An 18,632-nucleotide genomic window follows, 5' to 3' on the forward strand; every position below is an offset into this window, starting at 1 on the left:
GCGGCTGGCAGCCTGGGTTATCTGAGCCGCTCGGTCTTGGGTGGCTGATCCCAGATCTCCGGGCGGCGGCGGCCAAGGCGAGACGCACTGTCCCGCCGCAGAGAAGCTGGGAAGCCAGGCCCAGGCGGCCGGGAGCAGAGTATGGAACAGCACGCGGGTCGGGCAGGTAAGCGCGAGGAGAGACTGGTCAGCGTCTCGGGCAATGGTGTGGGGAGCATCAGAGGGCTTCTGGCGGCCAAACCAAGAACGCATCCCACTCTTTTTTCTTTCCTGTGTTTGGTACCCAGCTGTACCATAAGGGCTGGGGACAGAATCCCTGCGGACTCTTCTCACCCCTGGGACTTCCAGGCCCTTCCCTCCTGGTGTCCTCTAAATCTTCTAATGAAAACTTTCCACCCAGAAAACGTTAGTCTTACAACTTCTCATACGTCTTTGGAGTACTTGGTTTTTCCTTCCTCTTGGGTGTTTAGGACTTGATCTTTCAACTTTTCTCAGAGCATATATATTTTGCCCAACTTCCTCCAAGTTGAGAGTGTTGGGAAGGCCTTAGTTTCTAGTGGGAAGGGAGATGTGAGTGTGGGCCTCCGTGCCTATGCTAGTGGGTAGGAAACACTGAGTACACATACCTGTGTGCACCTGTAAGAGTCTTGTATATTTGATTATGAGCACTAGTGTTGATGCTCCTATGGGGTGGGGGGAGGGGAGGCTCTGCCCCCCAAATCAGGAGAGGTTCAAGGGAGGCCTAGGGAAAAGATGGCACCCCAGGGGACCCAGATAGGGAGGAGAATCTGAAACTGTCAACTCAAGTGCTGACTGAAGGCTGATTTTTCCCCCCTCCCCCACCCCCAGGCCTGCCAACTCAGCTTTGACTGTCCATTACATGTCCTGGTGTAGTGTAGGGGTGGCAAGCCAAGAACCCAAGTTTAGTTGGGGATTGGTGGGAAGGAAGAGGGCTGGGTTGGGTTTCCAGAGTTTTCCAAATACTTCCATAGAGGTCAAAGCCTCACTCCTCACCTTTCCCAAATCTCATTTCTCCCCTCCCCACTCACCTAGCTCAAGTTCTCCTTGTTTTTTTTCAGCTGATAACTCATGCCCCCCCCCCCAGTACTACCCTTGCTCTAGCTTCTTGATTGGGCTGTCCCCATTCTCCTCCCAGTTCTTGCCCTGACTGGAAGAACCTGGGCCTTTAGAAGTGTAAACGGTGGCCTCCTGGGTTTTTAGGGCTGTGGGCAGACCCTCTGCACCAGAGGTTTAAGTAGGGAGATCAATAGCAAACAGTTGTAATGATCTAATTAATTATGGCAAAATTAAAAGCGAGTACAAAATCAATCTCTGATGGTGTTGAAGATGGAATTCAATTGAGAGCCCATCTGTGCACCCCCTCGACCGTATAAATATGCAGCCCAAGGACAGACCTAATGGCTGGGTCTTCCTGGGAACCTCTCTCCCCCTTCCTTCCTTTCCTGTCCAGGGCTTCTCTCTTCTTCTGTCAGAATATTTTTTGCCTTCTGATGCCCTTTCCTCTGTCCGGTTTGCTTAGACTCCTGGAACTACCACGTTTCTATTTTCCCTCTAGGCAGGCCTGAGGTGCATGGAGTGGGTTCCCAGTCTCAGCAAGTCTTCCAGCAGTTGTGTGGAGTCCCCCTCCCCACTCTCAGGAAGAAGGAGGCAGAGCACGGGGGACATCCTTGTGCACGTGTCAGGGTCCTCATCCCCAATTACCCGGGATACTTTAGAAGAGCCCAGGGCGTTTTCCGCATGCCCGGGGAACCTGTGCCTATCGGTTCCCGACCGTAGGACAAGCCTGCATACCAGACTCCGGTTCCCTTCCCTCCTTTCCCCAAGCAGGGCTCCCACTTCTGGCAGGCGCAGCTAGGCAAGGGCGGGGAGGAGCCGCGGAGCCAGGCCGGAGGCAGGGCGGTGTTGGAGAGGAGGAACTCTCCCCTCCGGTCAAGGCGCACCCCACCAGCCGAGCCGCAGAGTCTTCAGCCCTCGCCCCTTCGCCGCCTTCTTTCTCTCTTCACTGCTCCCGCTCCCTTTCCCTGTTCTTTACCAGAGCCGCGTCTGGCCGGGGTACCACTCCCTGGGGGCCCTGTCCCCTGGACTGGCCCTGTGCCCTTTTTGGTCCCTCCCCATGAGTTCAAAATGACAGTGACAGACACGCACTAACCAACCTGCCTGCCGGACTCCCAGGCGCAACCGCCGCAACCGGGTTTGCGAAGGATGCGGGTTTTATTTGGTCTCGCTGAGCCTGTTTCTAAGCAGCGAAAACCATCAGGAAAGGGTGAAGGAAGGGGAAAGGGGAGAGATTCAGTAACTAGGTCAATTGTGGTCTTCAGATAGTGTAGCCTGTACCCCCAGAACCATAAAAATAAGACGTTTATTTATGTCCTCCCTTTTTCTCCGCTGATCTGTCCTAGTGGCTCTCTGGTTCCCTGGCTCCCCGGCGCTGTTCCTCTGTCTCTCCCTCCTGGGGTTCTGAACCCACTCCATGACTCAAGCTGACTTCCCAGGCTTCTTTCTACCCTCGGAGACCCCTCCCTCTCCCTGGTCCCGCTGCCGGGTCCTCAGAGCCTGGGGGAGACACAGCCTGACGCCTCCCGCCCTCTTTTGCCAGGCCTCCTCACCCCGTTATTAATTGCTGTGTTGACCTGCAGGATTGATTGGCGGCCCCGCTGGAAGAGGCTGAGGAGGCCTTGGCCTCCGAGCAGCCTCGGCTGAGGGCAGAGAGAGGAGGGGGAGGTGCTGGATGCGGGGCCTGGCTCCCAGCTCAGCCCCGCCTGGAACACTGCTGTTTGCCTAAACACCCTTGGCCACCCCCCTCACATACTTTTTATGCACCCTCAACACTTAAACACACACTCACACCATCCCCTCACCAAAAGATGCGCTGCCTCCAAGCAGACACTTAAGAAATTCTCTTTAATTGATTTAGAAATTGCAAGGGTATTCCTCCACTAGTCAGTTTCTTCAACATATTCGTTAGCCGCGGGTCTAGACCCTACCGCAGGTCTAGACGTGGCAGGACAAACTACCGGGCCTGGACCTACTATCCCAGATTTATGTCGCACCTTTTCTTTTCTAGGAACAGTTACAGAAAGTTAAGCGATAATTCTGGATGCAGGTAACCCTTAAAATCTCAAATCAAGGCACTTTTTTTTTTCTTTTTTTCCATAAAGAGATCTTGCCCTGTCTCCTGAATGATTCGGTTCAGGCCTTTTGTTTCAAGTGCGGGGAATCTCTGGCCCGCCGGAGGGTGGAGGGCAGAGAGTTGCAGTCGCCTGGGGCAGGGGTCTAACCCTACAGCGAAGGCCCTCCCCTCCTTATCCCTTCCCTCGCCTGCCCAAAGCGTCGCGTGCGAACACACACACTCGCGCTCACACACGCATGCACACTTACACGGCCCCCACAGCTGCAGCAACACCCCCAGCCCAACCCCAGGCCACAAACGGCGAGCCAAGAACCCCCAGGGCGTCCTGGCTCTAGGCTGGACGTGAGAGAAGGCAGGAATATACAAACCTTGGCGGGTCCCCTGAGAGACCCCCTTTCCTTGGGCCTCTCCCTGTTTCAGCCAGCCCCTCTTGACTCGGTGTCCCCTCTCCCCTTCGCTCCGGTCCTTTGTTTCCAGCCACCTTGCAGCCTGTCCTCGCCTGGGCGGCCCTGCTCTTCGGCCGGCCTCCCTGTCTCGCAGGCGGGTCTCCCCCTGCCTTGCCCGCTCCCGGCTCTGGCACGCGCACCGCCTGCTCCTCGCATCCACACAGCAGCTGGGAGAGGAGGAAGGGGGGGAGCGCGCGCTGCGGATGGATCCGAGACGGTAGATTTGGTGTCTGCTCCCAACTCCGGGGAAACTCGGCCCGGGTGCTCCCGCCCCTCTCCAACTATTCCTCAGCGCTGCCCAGCCGCGCGCCCAGGCCCGCATTTGGCCTTTACTTTCCCTGCGTACCGTCTGTGGCTATTTCGCTTTCCCTGGTTTCCTGACACCCGCAGTTGCGATCCCTTTGCCTTGCACTCCGATCCCTTTTGGCTGCCTCTTGATGCTGTCTGTCCCCTCCCTCCGCAGTCCCCACCGCTGCAGTGGCAGTGGCTGATAGCGCTAGGGTCGCCTCGGATCCGCCCTCACTACATCCCTCGACCGCGGCCGAGTCAGGCCGCTGGCTCGGCCCGGTTGAGAGGAAGGTTAATCATTACTTCTCCACCAACACTCAGCCTGGGTCGGACTTTCTCACCCTAGCTCCGGGAGGGGAGGGGAGCTGGCTCGGTGGGGACTTTGGCTTTGCCCAAAGCAGCCTCTTCAGGCCTTTCGGATACAGGTGCCTTCTCAGTTCCCTTAGCGTCCCTGTCCCTTTCACATCCTCTTTCTCCTCCTCCTCTCTCCAGCCGTTATCTCTCCCCCATCAGACAGGCCTCTCCGCATCATCTCATCTCCGCTGTGGGTTTGGCAAGTTGACTTCAAGTCCTGGGAGGACCAACTCTCTTTGTTTGCAACCAGACCCAACGGGATTTCCGTCAATGGCCCAGCTCCTCCCAGAGATTTTGGAGGACTGGCCGAAGGGGACCGCGCCTCAGGCCGCAATTAACTTGGCTTTTGGGTGTGTGTGTGTGTGAGGAATTTAACTGATCCTCCAGCTGCTGGTAGAGGGGGGTAGGAAGTGGGAACCAAGGAGTGGCAAGAAGGATAGAGCAGAGTGATAAACCTGGATGGGGTATAGTCAAAAGGAAAAGAGGGAAGATCCAAAAGAGAAGAACACAGAAAAGGTCTGCAGCAAGAATCCCCAGAAAGCTTTACAGAATTGGAATTCAATGGAAGACACCCCTCTCAGGTCCTTCCTTTTCCTTTTTGTGGAAGGCCAAGGATTCAAAAAGCTGTTCCTTAATCTACTATAGAAATGTTTGTTTTTCAAAATGCCTTTTGGTTAACTCCATAGAGTAGACAAGTATCCCCATTTTACAGGTGAAACAACTGAGGCATAAAGAAGAAAAGGGACTATGCCTGTAGTGGCAGCTGGTCCTTCCTGTAGGCTGTGGAATGAGTGATCCCTTTAGCTGTACGGAGGTCCATGCGTGTCTGGGGAGGGGGGACAGGCGGTGTCAGGTCTGAGCCAGGAGGACTAGGATTTCTCTGACACATCACACACACACACACACACACAGACACACACACACATCTATCTAGTTCTTTGATGTGGGCCCTCCTCTCCTACCCTCCCTGCTGGCCAGATTTCTCTTGGATTCACTATTTTTCAGCCTCCTTGTCCAGTGACCCTCAGGCGGCAGCCACCTGGCTGACCCGTGCCGCTAAGAGGCCGCTTTGGTGGCCAAGTGGCTTGCATTGTCGTTGCCCCTCAAAGGGACTGCGAAGGGTCGGGCGGATCGCTGGGACCTCTAGTGAGGGGAAGCGGGGTTAGAGGGGGAGGGGCTAGGGAGGATAAAAGCCCAGCACGTGCGCGCGGCCTCAACAGGACCAACTGTCCCGACGGGCGGGGCCAGGCGGGAGTCAGGCCCCCCGGGCTTCACGTGGGGTGCCCAAATATTGGGAACAAAAGCGGGAAAAGAAGAGTAAGAGCAGGAGGGAGGGAGCAAGGGAGAGAGCGAGGAAGCAGAAATTAGGGGGTCTTAGATGAAAAAAAAAAAAAAAGAAGAAAGTAGCTTTAGGGGGAATGTGCTGTGGAGTGTGAAATTGCAGCCCATGGTGCTCCATATTGTACCAGAAGCTCTTCCAAAAAAAAAAAAAAAAAAAAAAAAAAAAACCATCCTCCAACGTGACCAGAGGGCTAGGCAGGGGGAGGGGCGGGGAGAGAATGGGGAGGAGGAGGGAAAGGGCCGGGCGGGAGCTGGTCAGGCCGAGCTGGAGAGGGGGCCGGGGTGCTTGCAGCGGCTGCCTGGGATCTGGCCGCCAAGGGTATGCGCTCGGACTGCGGCGGGACGCTAAGGGCAAGTGGGCCGAAGGTGCCAGTACCGGAGTTTGTCAGAAGAACTTTTTCTTTTCTTTCTTTCTTTTTTTTTTTTTTTTTTTTTTGGTAGTTGTGGCGGTGACTTACCAAACTGGGAATAGTTCAGGAAAGGAGCTCGGCTGCGGAGCAGCTGCTCTGCTCTACCCTGGTCTCTTCCCTCCTCGGGTTCTGCTTCTCTTCCCTTCGGACTAGTTTTTTCCCCTTTGATTCTAAACAGCTTTTCCCCCCCTGAACTTTAATGCGTTTAATTTGGTCCGCGCTGTGGGGAGCATATCCTGGGGAGATACATTTAATTTCGGAATTTCTAATCCCCTCCCTCAGAGCCCGGGCCTTAGCTCCCGGTGCTGCTCCCCGGGAGGTGGGAGGAGGAAGGCAGGCCAAGCCACGGGGGAGGGGCGCCGCTGGGTTGCTCCCATTGCAGCCCAAGGCCCCCGCCAAGCCCCCCGCGGCTCAGCAGCCTTACTGAACTGCTTGAGGCCGGGCTCCTGGGCCCCGGGTCAGCGCCCTGCCGGCAGAGGAAGGCAGCCAATGCCTCTGCCTTTTCTCGCCCAGGCAGTAAGCTTTGGGCCTGGGAATGGGAAACCAGTAAAAGAGAAGTGTCCACGAAAGGAGCCGGTGCGAGCGGGAACAGCCAAGGGGTCTACACCGGCACTTCACTATTCTGCACAATCTACTCAGAAACATGTTTAAGAGCTTGGGGCGGGTAAGTCACGCTTGGCTTAGGTACACTAGAGGTGGGATGCATATCCCGGACCAGCGCCTCTGGGACACCTGCACCCAAGCAGAGCAGGCAAGGCCCTGCCACAGAACCAGGCTGACCCTAGCTTAGCTGAGAGGGAGGAGGCAAGAGCGGGGGCCGCCAGGCGTCAGGCAAGCCTGGCAGGAAAGGGAGCGGAGAAGGCGAAGGAGCCGAGATCCACAAGGAAGATTTATTGGTCAGATCAGATGCATAGAGGCGGCTAATGAAGCAAATCCCGAGATGGGTATCAGAGCAACTCCCCAAAAGTTTATTTGCCTTTAAATTTCCGCAGGGAGGCGGGCGCCTTGTTTGAAGTGTAAATGCCCCTAGGTTGGGGGGTGGAAGGGCCGCTTTGAAAACACCAGAGAGAAAAGGTTCATTTAGAGGCAGACGGGAAAAGCAACCAACCCTGACAGGTCGGAGCCCAAGTTGTGTTTGGGGTTGGGTTGTTTTCTTTCTTTCCCCCTTTCCTCTTCTTCCTTTTTTCTTTTCTTACTTTTTCCCCCTCTACTAGCCTCTATAGAAGAAGAAAAAGAAGAACAGGAAAGGGGGAGTTAGAGTGAGAGGCCAGTGACTGGAGAGGAATCTGCAGGCCAACCCTTCATCCTGGAGGCCTAGGAGAAAGCAGAGCCTTGGCTAACAGGGCTTCTAAATCACCAGGGATCATTGCTCTTTGACTTTCTAGCCCAGAAATGGGCTGGAGCTAAGGATGAAGCGGCCAGGGACTGGTCCTGCAATAGGGTGAATGTCTGGCTAGTGCAGTGCTGGGAAGAGTGTCCAGGAAGCAGGGGAGATACCAAGGCTCTCAGGGGCTATTTGGGACTTGGACTATCATGGAAGGGGCTTCCTTCCTGAGAGGACAGACGTATGAGTACAACTTCCAGTGCACTTTGTGGATTTTCACAAAATATGAAAATCCCTCTCTCCCAATATATGAAAATGCCTGTTATCTACACCCACACTTTATAGTATGTGTAACATTGAGGTACCTATTGGGTTCTAGAAAAATCTGAATCTGTGTGGAAAGAGGGAGTCTACCCATAGTCTTGTTCTTCCAATAGTTCAGACTTCTCAAAACTTAACTCCTGTGATAACCAATATATGGAGACCTGGGGCAAGAGCTCCTTTAGTTCTGAGCCCTTCTCAATAAGGACCCTTCTTCAATCCTCCCCACCTCCAATTCTGGGTTAATTACCCCCCTGAAAGAAGCTCAAGTCTGTACCAGCTAATACCACCTGAGAGTCTCTTGCTCCTGGTCTGGGAGCTGTTTGGTTTAGCTGTTTTTCTTTTTCGCTATCCACACGGAGTTAGTGCGTGTTCGTGGGGTTCTGAGGCCAAAGGAAACCCGGGAGCGCCATCTGCAGGCCTTGAGAAGAAGAGACTGACCTTCGGGGCTGGACCCTGCGCCTTCAACCTCCTGCCCAAGGGAACCTGCTTCGCCGCCCAAGGGAAGTGGGGGCAGGGGCTGGGGGGGAGCAGATGGAGAGGAATTTTTTTTTTTTATCTTCTAGAAGTTACTCCGCAGATGAATTAAGCGAATTGGTCTCAGAACAATCCAGGAGGGAGGGCAAATACCAGGATCCCAGCAGACCCAGGCCTCTAAGGAGTGAGAGTCTCAGAACCTCATGCGGCAGAGCTTGGCCTGAGACCCACCAGAGGAGTAAGGGCGTCCTGAAAACCAGAGTTCCAGACGTCCAGCTGGAGTCAGGCTAAGTTGGGCTGAGTCAGGCAGGTGCGGACCCGGATACTATCTGCCGCCCAGGCTTCAGCCAAAGAGACAGGGGCACGAGTCTTTGGCCTTTCCCCCAAGCGCCCGAGGCTGCAGACCGGCCGGAGGAACCTTAAATCCAGGCGGCGAGAGCGCAGCACGGCGCGGGCTTCGTGGAGCCGCCCTTTCGCAGACCCAGGGAAGCGGGGGGAGGGAGTGAAGGAGGGAGAGAGAGTTAAAACATCAGCTGAAGTGCCAAGATGATTTATGAGACGAGGGAAAATATTTCATAAAGATCTCCCGGATATTCTGTACTTAACCAGTTAGGAGACAAAGGGCTTCTCCTGCCTAGTGCGTGAGAGCGGACCCCAGCGAGCAAGGGAGCGAGTGCTGGCGAAGGCTGCGGAGTCCGGGCCAGCGGCTCCGGTAGAAGTGGGGCCAGGGCCGGCGTGCTGCGCCTCCTGCGCTAGCTCGGATCCGCAGAGCTGGCAGCGGGCGGCGCTCCCCCGCGTTAGCAGTCGCCTCTTCTCCCCAGCCGGGAAGAGCGAGCTTTGGTCTCCCGCATCCTCTGCCGCCAGCGAACAGACACTCCGCAGTGTTTCTACCCAATCTCCTCCCGGTTACCGAGGGTCCAGGAGCCAGGTCCCCGGGCTTTCCTATCATCCATTGGGTCCCACCAAAGCAGGTGGGTTCAGGCCGGAGATCTCCAGCTCGATTCTAAAGCAAGTTTTCTGTACTGCCCAGACCCGGGTGGGCGAGGGGATGCGGGAGGCAGTGTCCGCAACTGTGTGTGGGACAGGAGAGGACAAACTGCTGGGCACTTTGCCCCAGAATGAGAATGGTGATGGTGCGTGAATGGCAAGGTACCTCTGGAGGGAAAAGGAAAGGGAAGGACCAGAGAAAGAGGAAGGAAGAGTCAGGACGGAACGGAAGGGAACTCAGAGCTGAGGGTAGTGGGGTTAGTGCTAGGGACAAGGACCGACCCGGGCCGCGTGGCTTATGCGGGCACTGGCCGGTGGTGGATGGCAAGGCTGGGCGAATTGGGACTGAAAGCCCGGCTTCTGAGTGCGGCGCACTCCGCCGTCCTCCGTGGTTGCCTGAATATTCATTAGACTGGCCGCTCTTTATCCTTATCTAACGTTTACCTTATCGGCGAGTTTCGTTTCTCAGTGTAGTTTTAATCCTGGGCTCCCATTCCTCCTCCCCCTGGCCCGCTCCCCTCCCTCCCTCTTCCTTCGCCCGCGGTTCCCTCCCCCCCCCTTTCCCCCTCCCCTACCCTCCCCTCGCCGGCACCGGAGTGACAGGCGCGGGGCCCTCCTCGCCGAAGCTCGGGGCTCTGGCGCTGGCGAATCACAGAGTGGTGGAATCTATTGCCTTTGTCTGACAAGTCATCCATCTCCCGGCACGGGGAGGGGGAGGGGGTCTGGAGGGGGCTTTGCAGCTTTTAGAGAGACACACACCGAGAGCCGAGGCTCCAGTCTCCGGCCGAGTCTTCTCGAAGCCGCAACCCACCTGGGGCCAGCCCAGCGCTGCCGGCGCCGCTTACCTCCCTCCCTCCCTCCCGGCCCTTCGGCCGCGGCGGCGTGCGCCTGCCTATTCCGGGGGCGGGGGCCCGCTCGCGCGCTCCCCTCCCGCGGGCGCCCGCTCGGACATCCCGGGGATTGCTACTTCTCTGCCAACTTCGCCAACTCGCCGGCACTTGGAGCAGCCCAGCTCCCATCCCGGCGCCCTCGGGCCGCCCCCCGCCCCACGCCCTCTCCGACCAACGCCTCGCGGATGACCGGGTTCCAGGGGAGCGGAGCTAACCGCCTCCCCGGCCCGGCCTCAGACCTGGCAGCAGCTGCTGCGCGAGCAATGCGCCCCCGGTGCCCCCTGGCCCGGCCCATTTCCCCGGGGCCGCTCTGCTGATCGTCCAGTCCCGCGCCCCGACGGTGGGAAGTTGCGGCCACTGCGGTTGCAAGCCCCCGCTGGCCCTGAGGAGTCCCGGCGGGGAGCTCAGCGCAGCGGCCCCCGCCCCCGCGCGCCCCACAGCTGCCGGGCGCCCGCTCACCCTCCCTCCTTCACCGTCCCTCCCTTTTCTCCTCAAGTCCTGAAGTTGAGTTTGCGAGGCGACACGGCGGCGGCGGCCGCGCTGCTCCCGCTCCTCTGCCTCCCCATGGATATGCACTGCAAAGCAGACCCCTTCTCCGCGATGCACCGTGAGTACCGGCGCCCGGCTTCTGCTCGGGTTCCAACCCTGTCTAATCCCAACGCAGCCCGGCCCCTGCACTCAGGTCCCATCTCGGAGGCCACGCTGGCTTTTCCCTTTCTCTTTTTTCGTTCTACCTCTTTTCCTTTGCCTGGTGTTTCTAACGCCTTTAGCTTCTCTCCCTTCTTCCTTCTGTAACCCACACTTATTCCTCTGCCTGCCTTCCTACCTTCCCTGGTACTCATCACCTGCCTTTGCTCCTTCCACCTGCTCCTTCTTAGGTCGTGGGACCCACAGCCCTGGGCGGGGGTTCCAGCTCCCTAGTCAGCCTCTTGCCCTAGACTGGAGGACTAATTGACAGGCAGTTTTTAGGGTGTTGTGGTTTTTCTCCCTCTCTGTTTTCTCTCACTCTCTCACCCTCTCTCAGTTTGTCTTCTTCTCCTCCCTCCCTCATCTCTACCTTTCTCATACTTGGAGTTGTGGGTGTCAGGGAGGAGACTTCTAGCTTGGACAACCTGAGTGTTAGGACAGTTGGTCAGAAGAGAGTGGGGGTGGGGTGCCCCCTTCTGACCCTCCACTTTCAGCATCTTTTTGGCCCTTCCAGCCTAGTAAAGCTTCTCCTGGGCTGGTTTGAAATATTTCCTTCCTCTCTCTTTCCCATTTCCCTTCCATCTCCTTTCCATTCCTTTCCCTTTGAGTTGAGAATCCAAGGTTGGCAGGACGTGGTCATTGTCTTTCCCTACCTCTGCCCTGGGAGATGTTCTAAAACAAAAAGGGGTTAGAGGAGAAATTGAAGTCAAGAAGAGAGCAAGCAGGGCAGCCTTCCAAGCTGGCCCCTGGGCAGGGTGCAGCTCTGCTCAGTTCTGAAGCCTTCTTGCCTGCCTCCCACTCCCTGTTAAGGATCTTGCAGTCAGTGTCCTGGGTAGGGGGTCAGCAAAGAAGGAAAAATGAGGGGGAAAGAACAAAAGGAAGACAAATCCCCAAAACTGGGGGGAAATGAAAGAGAAGTCAAAACAAGGGAAAGGAAATCAAAGACAGAAAATTAAAAGGATGATACAGAAAAAAAAGAGAAAAGGAGAAAAGAAACAGGAAAAAGAATTGTTTTAATGAAATTTAAATTTATCTAATTCATATTATGTTTTTAGCTTGGAAAACCATGAGATATTTAAGCAGACATTTAAAATAAAAAGATAAATAAGATTCTAAGTAGAAAACCCCTCCCCATCTGTAAATTAATAAAGATAATTTGCAACTTTTCACAAGGAAACTTTTTAGACCTGGCTTACCTCTGTGCTTAAGACAAGAAAGCCAAGAAGAAAGAGCTGTGTTTCTCTAGGCATATATTTAGCTTTGGAGGGGGGGGGGGATCTTTAAAAACTACTCCTGGGATAAAATATATTTCCCTAAATAATTTCCGAGTACAGGAAACCCAAGCCGAGGGTTTCAGGCAGTTGCTTTTCGCTGCAAGCCCGGCCGGAAAGCCTTGCTCCTCTTCGGGAGTGGAATCAGGTCCTCACGCTGTCTTCACCCAGCCCGCCTGTCTCGCAGCCGGCTGCCACTGCTTTGGCTCTCTTCTCTGGAAGATTGCGCCTGGGCCGCGCACTGAGAGCCACTTTGAAACCCAAAAGGGAGCAAGGACAGCGGAAGGTGGTCGGAAGAAAGGAGAGAGTCGCCGCGCAGCCGGCGGGCTGGCTGACTCGCGGGCCAGCAGCTACAGTCCGGGTCGGCACCGCCGGCAGTGGCGCATTCCAGGCCTGACTCAGCGCCAGCCCGGCAGACCTCCGGCCTCCGGTCGACCACCGGCCCGGACTTCTGCCGTGCCCCCTTCCCATCTCCACCCTTTAAATTGGGGCTGAGGGGCCAGGCCCGGAGCCCGGGGAGGCTGAATTATTCATCTTTAATCTGCCCGCAGCTGCCGCCTTTTCATGCTGGTAACGCGAGTTCTCCCGGGGCCTAAATTATTGATGGTTGGGGTTTGGAAGGAGGGGAGGGGTGAGGAGTGGGACTAGAGATAGGGAGATACAGGGATGGGGGCAAAATAAGAGGTTCTGGCCTCCCAAGAGCCACCTAATCAGAGGCCTCTTCCCAGGTATTTCACCCGATTTCTTTTGGTTTCCCAGAAGGGGACGGGAGAAAAAAGCAAAGGGAGCACAAGATGTCCCCCGCTTTTTCCGAACTCGCTTGAGGCCAGCATGGCAGGGGTTGCAGGTTGCTGGCCCAGTCTGGCCTAAGCTGCTACAAGTCTCTGAGCTTGGATTGCTTGCTAAATGCCGCTGCAGGTTGATCGCTCTGGGTGCAGGATTTCTAGTCTGCGGTAGGCCAGGGAGAATGGGGCACGGGGGCAGAACCCTCAAGTCTGGCACCCGGTGACCACCTTGCCTCTTGTATTGGAAACCCAGCTAGTAGGACTGGAAACCCAGAATCCTCCTTTTGGCCAGAAGAGCAAATGCTCTTGTTGCTGGGTTCCCTGGGCTCTCTGGGCAGCTGGGCTCTAAGAGGTCAGAGGGACTGGTACTGGCTTGGGCTGGCTATAAAGGGTGCCGGGTGAGTCCTAAGCCGATAGGGCAGCCTGTGTTGTGAGACCTGGGTGAAATGGTTTGCACCAAGCCCGAAGCAGTTAGGGACTGACAGGCGAACCCAAACAGCCTGTGTTCTCGGCTGCAGCGGGGAACCGCGCAGCTCTCAGGCAGCTCTCAGGCCATCGTCTTGTCTTTGACAGGATCAGATCCCCGACCCCTGTCTCTTCCACCCTCCCCTCTTCAGCTGGTTTTCGTTCCGCTTTAGACACTAGGGAGATGAGAAGGTAGATTTTCTCCCAAATATCTAAAGATAGAAAACATAAAGGGAAGAAAAACTCCCTGTCAAAAACAAACCAAACAAAAAGCACAGGGAAAGAGGTAGTGCAATCCCGATTGAAAATAAATACAAAGGAAGAGGTAGAGAGCAAAGGTGTGTGTGTGTGTGTGTGTGTGTGTGTGTGTGTGTGTGTGTGTGTCCCTCTCTATGCTTGGGGTTCGGCTGAGCGGACCCGGATCTCCCATCCGCCTCCAAGCCCTCGCACGCACTGAATCTGCCCCTTGCATGCGGCGCAGGCGGGATCCCTCTCCAGCTAGTTCCGTCTTCCCAGGCACTTCATCTCCTCACTGTCCTGTATTTGTTCCCAACTGGCATTAATCCCTTTTTACCGTATTTCTCCTTCTTCCCCTCTTTTCTCTTTCCTGACTTCTCCATTCCTTCCCTCACTTTCTCCCTCGCGTCGACCTGGTCTGAGAGTCGCGTTCTGCCCAGCCCTCTGTCCAACGTCTGCGCTTTCGTCTCTAGGGCCCCTGGAGTTCCAACCCCTAATCCTCCGCTTTGTGGTCAGTCCCCCCGCCCCGCCCCTTCCTTCTCGAGTTCAGGAATATGCCCCACAGACCTACCTGCTCCTTTCGCAAGTCTGGGGCCGCGGACCCTGACTAATGGCTGGTCCCTGCTGTGTGTGGGGTGTTGTGTTTTTTTCTTGTCTCTCCCCAGCAGGGCACGGGGGTGTGAACCAGCTCGGGGGGGTGTTTGTGAACGGCCGGCCCCTACCCGACGTGGTGAGGCAGCGCATCGTGGAGCTGGCCCACCAGGGTGTGCGGCCTTGTGACATCTCCCGGCAGCTGCGGGTCAGCCACGGCTGTGTCAGCAAAATCCTGGGCAGGTGAGGGCCGGAGCTATCCCTGGAGACCATCTCCTCCTTCCCTGGCCCTAGGACTTGGTTAAAAGTGGAGGACGCCAAGCAGGAGAGGGAGACCCCCAGCTAGAAGGGATCTAAAGAGCTGCTTCATTTGGAAAGGGAAATCAAGTGGTGGCCCAGCCCCAGGAGGAAGAGTGGAGCAGAGTCAACCCAGTGCCTGCCCTGCTTCAGGACCCTCCAAGGGGAGGCAGCTCCATTTGTGGCTTCAGAAAGGGAGGGACACTTTTCCCAGCCAGTTAATGTGAAAGACGTTGGAGGAATGGGGTGGGGAGCAAAATGGGTCCCCAAGAGGAGAAAAGACAGCATTCGGGAGGCAGGAGGGTCCTGGTTCCCACAGGGCATTGTGCTCAGTAGGAAAGGGCTGGAGGTGGTGCCTCAGCCCTGGCTTTACCTGAGGCCTCTCCTGGCTTGCTCTTCCCAAGTGAAAAGCTGGGCTTTCACTCCCCCGGGTGCTTATTCTGACCAATATGCACCCTGTTCCTGGTGTGGCTGTCTCCTAGGAGAGAGCATTCCTTAGTCCTCTGCCTCTGCAGCATTTCTCACACTAGCCAAGTTTCCTCTGGAAGTCTCCACTCAGCCACAGTGGTCCATTTCCCTCCAAGCTGCTGCCTCAGGCGGGAGAGTGGCTCAGCGGCTTCAGAGCCTGCAGCCCCCCTGCCCCTGCTACCACCCTGCTTCTTGCTGACCCCGCCGGCCTTCCCGGCGCAGGTACTACGAGACTGGCAGCATCAAGCCTGGTGTGATCGGTGGTTCCAAGCCCAAGGTGGCAACGCCCAAAGTGGTGGACAAGATTGCTGAATACAAGCGACAGAACCCGACTATGTTCGCCTGGGAGATCCGAGACCGGCTCCTGGCTGAGGGCATCTGCGACAACGACACAGTGCCCAGCGTCTCTTCCATCAACAGGTGAGCAAGCTCCCTGGTCTGCAGATGGGACTCCAGTTCCCAGTTCTTGCCTTCTGGGGTGTCTCCCTGAACGAGATCTCTGCTGTCTGTCCAGCCTCCACCCTGTCTTCCAGCTCCCAGCTTGAAGTCCTTTGAGTAGGGAGAGGATTCTTGGGAGACAGAGAGATAGACAAACAGACAGGCTTGTCTCCAGTTCAGAGCTGGGTATTCCCTGCCAGGCTTCTCCTGCCTGCGTCCTGGAAATGAATCCAAGTGTTTGTGGTAATTAAGACTCCAAGATTATGCGCCTCGGGATCTAGAGACAATCACAGCCCATAGCAAAGCCTTTAAAATGACCAGTGTCTATTCATTGCCTTCAAACAGAATTCCCTTTCTAAAGGCATGCGCTCTTCCCCAGGGGCAGCCACCAGTCCTGGCTCCCCTGCCCTCTTAGCCAACTCCCACAAAGCTTGCCTCCCAAGAGCCCAGGTTTTGCTAGCAAGCTCTGCACAAATTTCCGGCCTAGAAGTACTGGCATCCAGGTCTGCAGAGCAAATGCCAACCACCAGACAGTTATTGGCAGGATTGAGGATCTGGACAAGGAGTAGGATGCCACGCAGGGAGGGAGAAATCAGACCTTGAGACTGAAGCTTGGGAGATGCCCCAACCACCTAGGGTACATATCTCCAGGATGAAGTCTTTGCACTGATGACAGCTTCAAGAGTAGGGATGACACAAGCCAGAGTAAGCTTAACATGTAAGATAGTTAGAATTCTAATCCCCAAACTCCTTCAGTGTGTTCTCTGGGAGAACACATGGGCATGCTGCATGCATATATATCACAGCCAGTATGTCAGCATGCCTTTCTTGGGTGGCTGCAGAACACACAAGCAGCAGTTGGGCTTAGGAACCCCAGGACGGCTTCACCGTTGTGCAACTGTACAACCTGACAGTTATACACAGAGATCCTGCACAAGTCATTCACCAGTCAGAAGTAAGTTTCAGATAGCCTTGGACCTCCATTTTAAGGTTCTCCCCAAAAGAGAAGAGGGCTAAGAATTCCACACCCCATTATTCTTTGCATTCTTTTAAAGGCTTACTATCAAGACGACTAATAATTCAGATGGTGCCTTTTTCTGAAACTGGCATCACCAATCACAGGGTTTTTATTAAAATATTTTGCAAATGATATGGAATTATCCCAAATCATCATGAAAACAGCAGGTAGAATTAGCTGGTAGAATGTACCTTGGCTAAAGAAGATTCCCTCTGCCACACTCGTGCTGTAACGTACTGCAAGGCGACCCCAGAAATTATCCCAGTGTGTGCCATCTGTATTAAAATGGTTATTCAGTTATGAACAGGGTAACATAATACTGATAAGCTAATTATACACCCTCTGAAACCCTCCAGCTCTCTGGGTCTGGCTCAGCCAGGTATTGAAAATATGATGGTTTGACATTCAGATACCTTCCAAAGAAGCTGGAGAAAAAGGCTGGGTGGTTTGGGAGAGGAATAAGTCCTTTGCATTTGAAAGTCAGGAGGAGGCTAAGGAAGCTGAGGGCTGAGGCAAGAGTGCTGGTTAGGGAAAGAAAGGGGACAAAGCATTGTTTTCTGAGCCATCGGAGACTGTCTCAGCTGGCTACTGGCCCTGACAGTGAGTTGGAACTGAGGTCTTAGGAGGAGAGCAGCTGGAGCCAAGAGTGACCCAGTAGAGGACCTGCGTTGCTGGACTAGGTGGTGACATCTGGGTAATATTTCAGAGAAATGCTTGTTGTCAGTGATGGGATTTTCAAGCATTTGGAAGAACCCAAGATGTGTATAATTAAGGTGATTCGTTTCCTTGTGTGGCATGGAGGAGTGGAACAACAAAGCAGTTGTGGTGGCAGCCCTATCTAACACAAAAGATGTTTTTGGAAGCTGGCTTAGGCACAAGTGTGGGATGTTTCATCCTCAAAAGCCATAGATTGTAGGCAACAGGTGACCTGAGAATCAAGCTCCGGAGACCCTGAGGTACACTCACCAGAACTAGGGGAAAAAGTAGACAAGCGAGCCATCTGTGAGATGCATGGCCTCACATGACATCTCTGACATCCTCAGAAACTACCCAGCAAAGGGCCCTATCACCAGAGGGGCATAGAGGCTTCCTTGGGTGCAGAGAAATAGCTAGGTTTTGCTGGAGATTGAGAGGGAATATGAGGAAGGAATGGGGAAGCCACTGGTAGCACGGTGGCAAGCCCTGGGTATAAAATTAGGCTTCCTGGCTTCTTTTGTCAACAAGAAGCAGTCAGGTTGTTCTTGATTTTGCTTTGGGCAGAATTCTCCTACAGTTCATATTTTGGAAAGAATTCTGAGAGCTTCTGGGATACATCTGGGTACCCCATCCTTAGCATCCTTCTGGTATGTGCTCTGCTCTTAAGGAGACTATTTATTTGAGATGTGCTTCACCCTAACACTTGATAATGACAGGATGTTTCTGTTGGTGCTTTTTTGGTTTTTGTTGTTGTTGTTGTTGTTGTTGTTTTAAACTTAGCTCTTTCTCAATTCTGAGAATTCTGTCTCTGTAGGAAGAACATAGAGATTTTCCTCTGTGCAGAGACTAGTGCATTGGAAAATGGGGAGTTTTAAGTTCAGAGATTTATTGTTGGAGAGTTGTCCACTTGTGTTAGGTCCTTTAAAACAGTTTTGAGTAAGGGTGACAGGAGCCAGCATTGGCAAGAAAAGAAGTTCACACATGCTCACCCACCTGAGCCAAAGGTTTTTCACCTTCTCCTCCCCAAAACAGATGCTGTCGCCGCACTTGAAATATGCTGTTATGGCTATAAATTAAATTGCTTTTTGTGTTTAAAAATGGTTTTGGCATTCTCTGATCCTGTCGCGATAAAGGCTTAGTGTCCAATCTCCATTCTCCATCAGCAAATCCTCTTGGAATTGCCTTTTTGGGCCAAAGGAGTGTGCCAGGGAGGCCTCTGTACTCCCAGAGACCACTGTCCAAAACCTCAAGTTGACTGGGTCACTTAACACATGGAATTTATCCAAATCATTCTTAATATTGGGTTACTGATCGCTGACACAGAATTGCCAGCTCTTCAGCTTGTACGCCACTGCTGTGGAGGGCTGGTGTTTATAACCAGGTGACTTTGGATTGAAACCTGGCATGGGAAATTGCCTGGAGCAGGGAGAAATGGAGGAAGATCCTTGCTACTAAAGGGGGGGAAAGTCACTAAGTTACATGGCTGAGCAATTGACTAGGTGGAGAGGATTTCCCTGATTATGTGCCAGAGTCTTCCGGTTTGGCTATTGCTCTGGGCAGGGAATACAGCTCCTTTGAAAGAATAGCATGAACTCTAGATAAAGTCTAGGGTTACTGGAGATCCCCTGAGGGTGCATTCTTGGAGTGAAATGACAATAAGGGCACCACTTTCTAACTTTTTGAGGCTGTC

General features: G+C 54.5%; 1 protein-coding gene and 1 long non-coding RNA gene across 8 annotated transcripts in view; one reads left to right on the top strand and one right to left on the bottom strand.

The window, feature by feature from the left end:
- Window positions 1-18,632, top strand: part of Pax2 (paired box 2) — a 90,515-nt gene continuing 71,883 nt past the window's right edge. For 2 of the 7 annotated variants that reach the window (XM_046450165.2, XM_046450164.2), the window contains exons 1-4: window positions 5-166; window positions 10,486-10,596; window positions 14,100-14,268; window positions 15,013-15,210. In XM_046450165.2, coding sequence (XP_046306121.1) covers window positions 142-166; window positions 10,486-10,596; window positions 14,100-14,268; window positions 15,013-15,210 — 503 coding nt within the window. In that variant the 5' untranslated portion in view covers window positions 5-141. Of the gene's footprint in view, window positions 167-10,485; window positions 10,597-14,099; window positions 14,269-15,012; window positions 15,211-18,632 lie in introns of all 7 variants that reach the window. The other 5 variants (XM_046450169.2, XM_046450167.2, XM_046450170.2 and 2 more) reach the window with 4 other exon arrangements.
- Window positions 2,904-4,212, bottom strand: LOC124096344 (uncharacterized). Its single transcript, XR_006852836.1, has 2 exons — window positions 3,944-4,212; window positions 2,904-3,764 (listed from the first exon to the last, which is right to left on the bottom strand). It is a non-coding gene; the product is annotated as an uncharacterized LOC124096344 (long non-coding RNA).

This window comes from Marmota monax, unplaced genomic scaffold (assembly GCF_021218885.2).
Source record: "Marmota monax isolate L192 unplaced genomic scaffold, Marmota_monax_Labrador192_F-V1.1 WCK01_AAM20220418_F8-fsc00004, whole genome shotgun sequence".
Lineage (NCBI taxonomy): Eukaryota > Metazoa > Chordata > Mammalia > Rodentia > Sciuridae > Marmota > Marmota monax.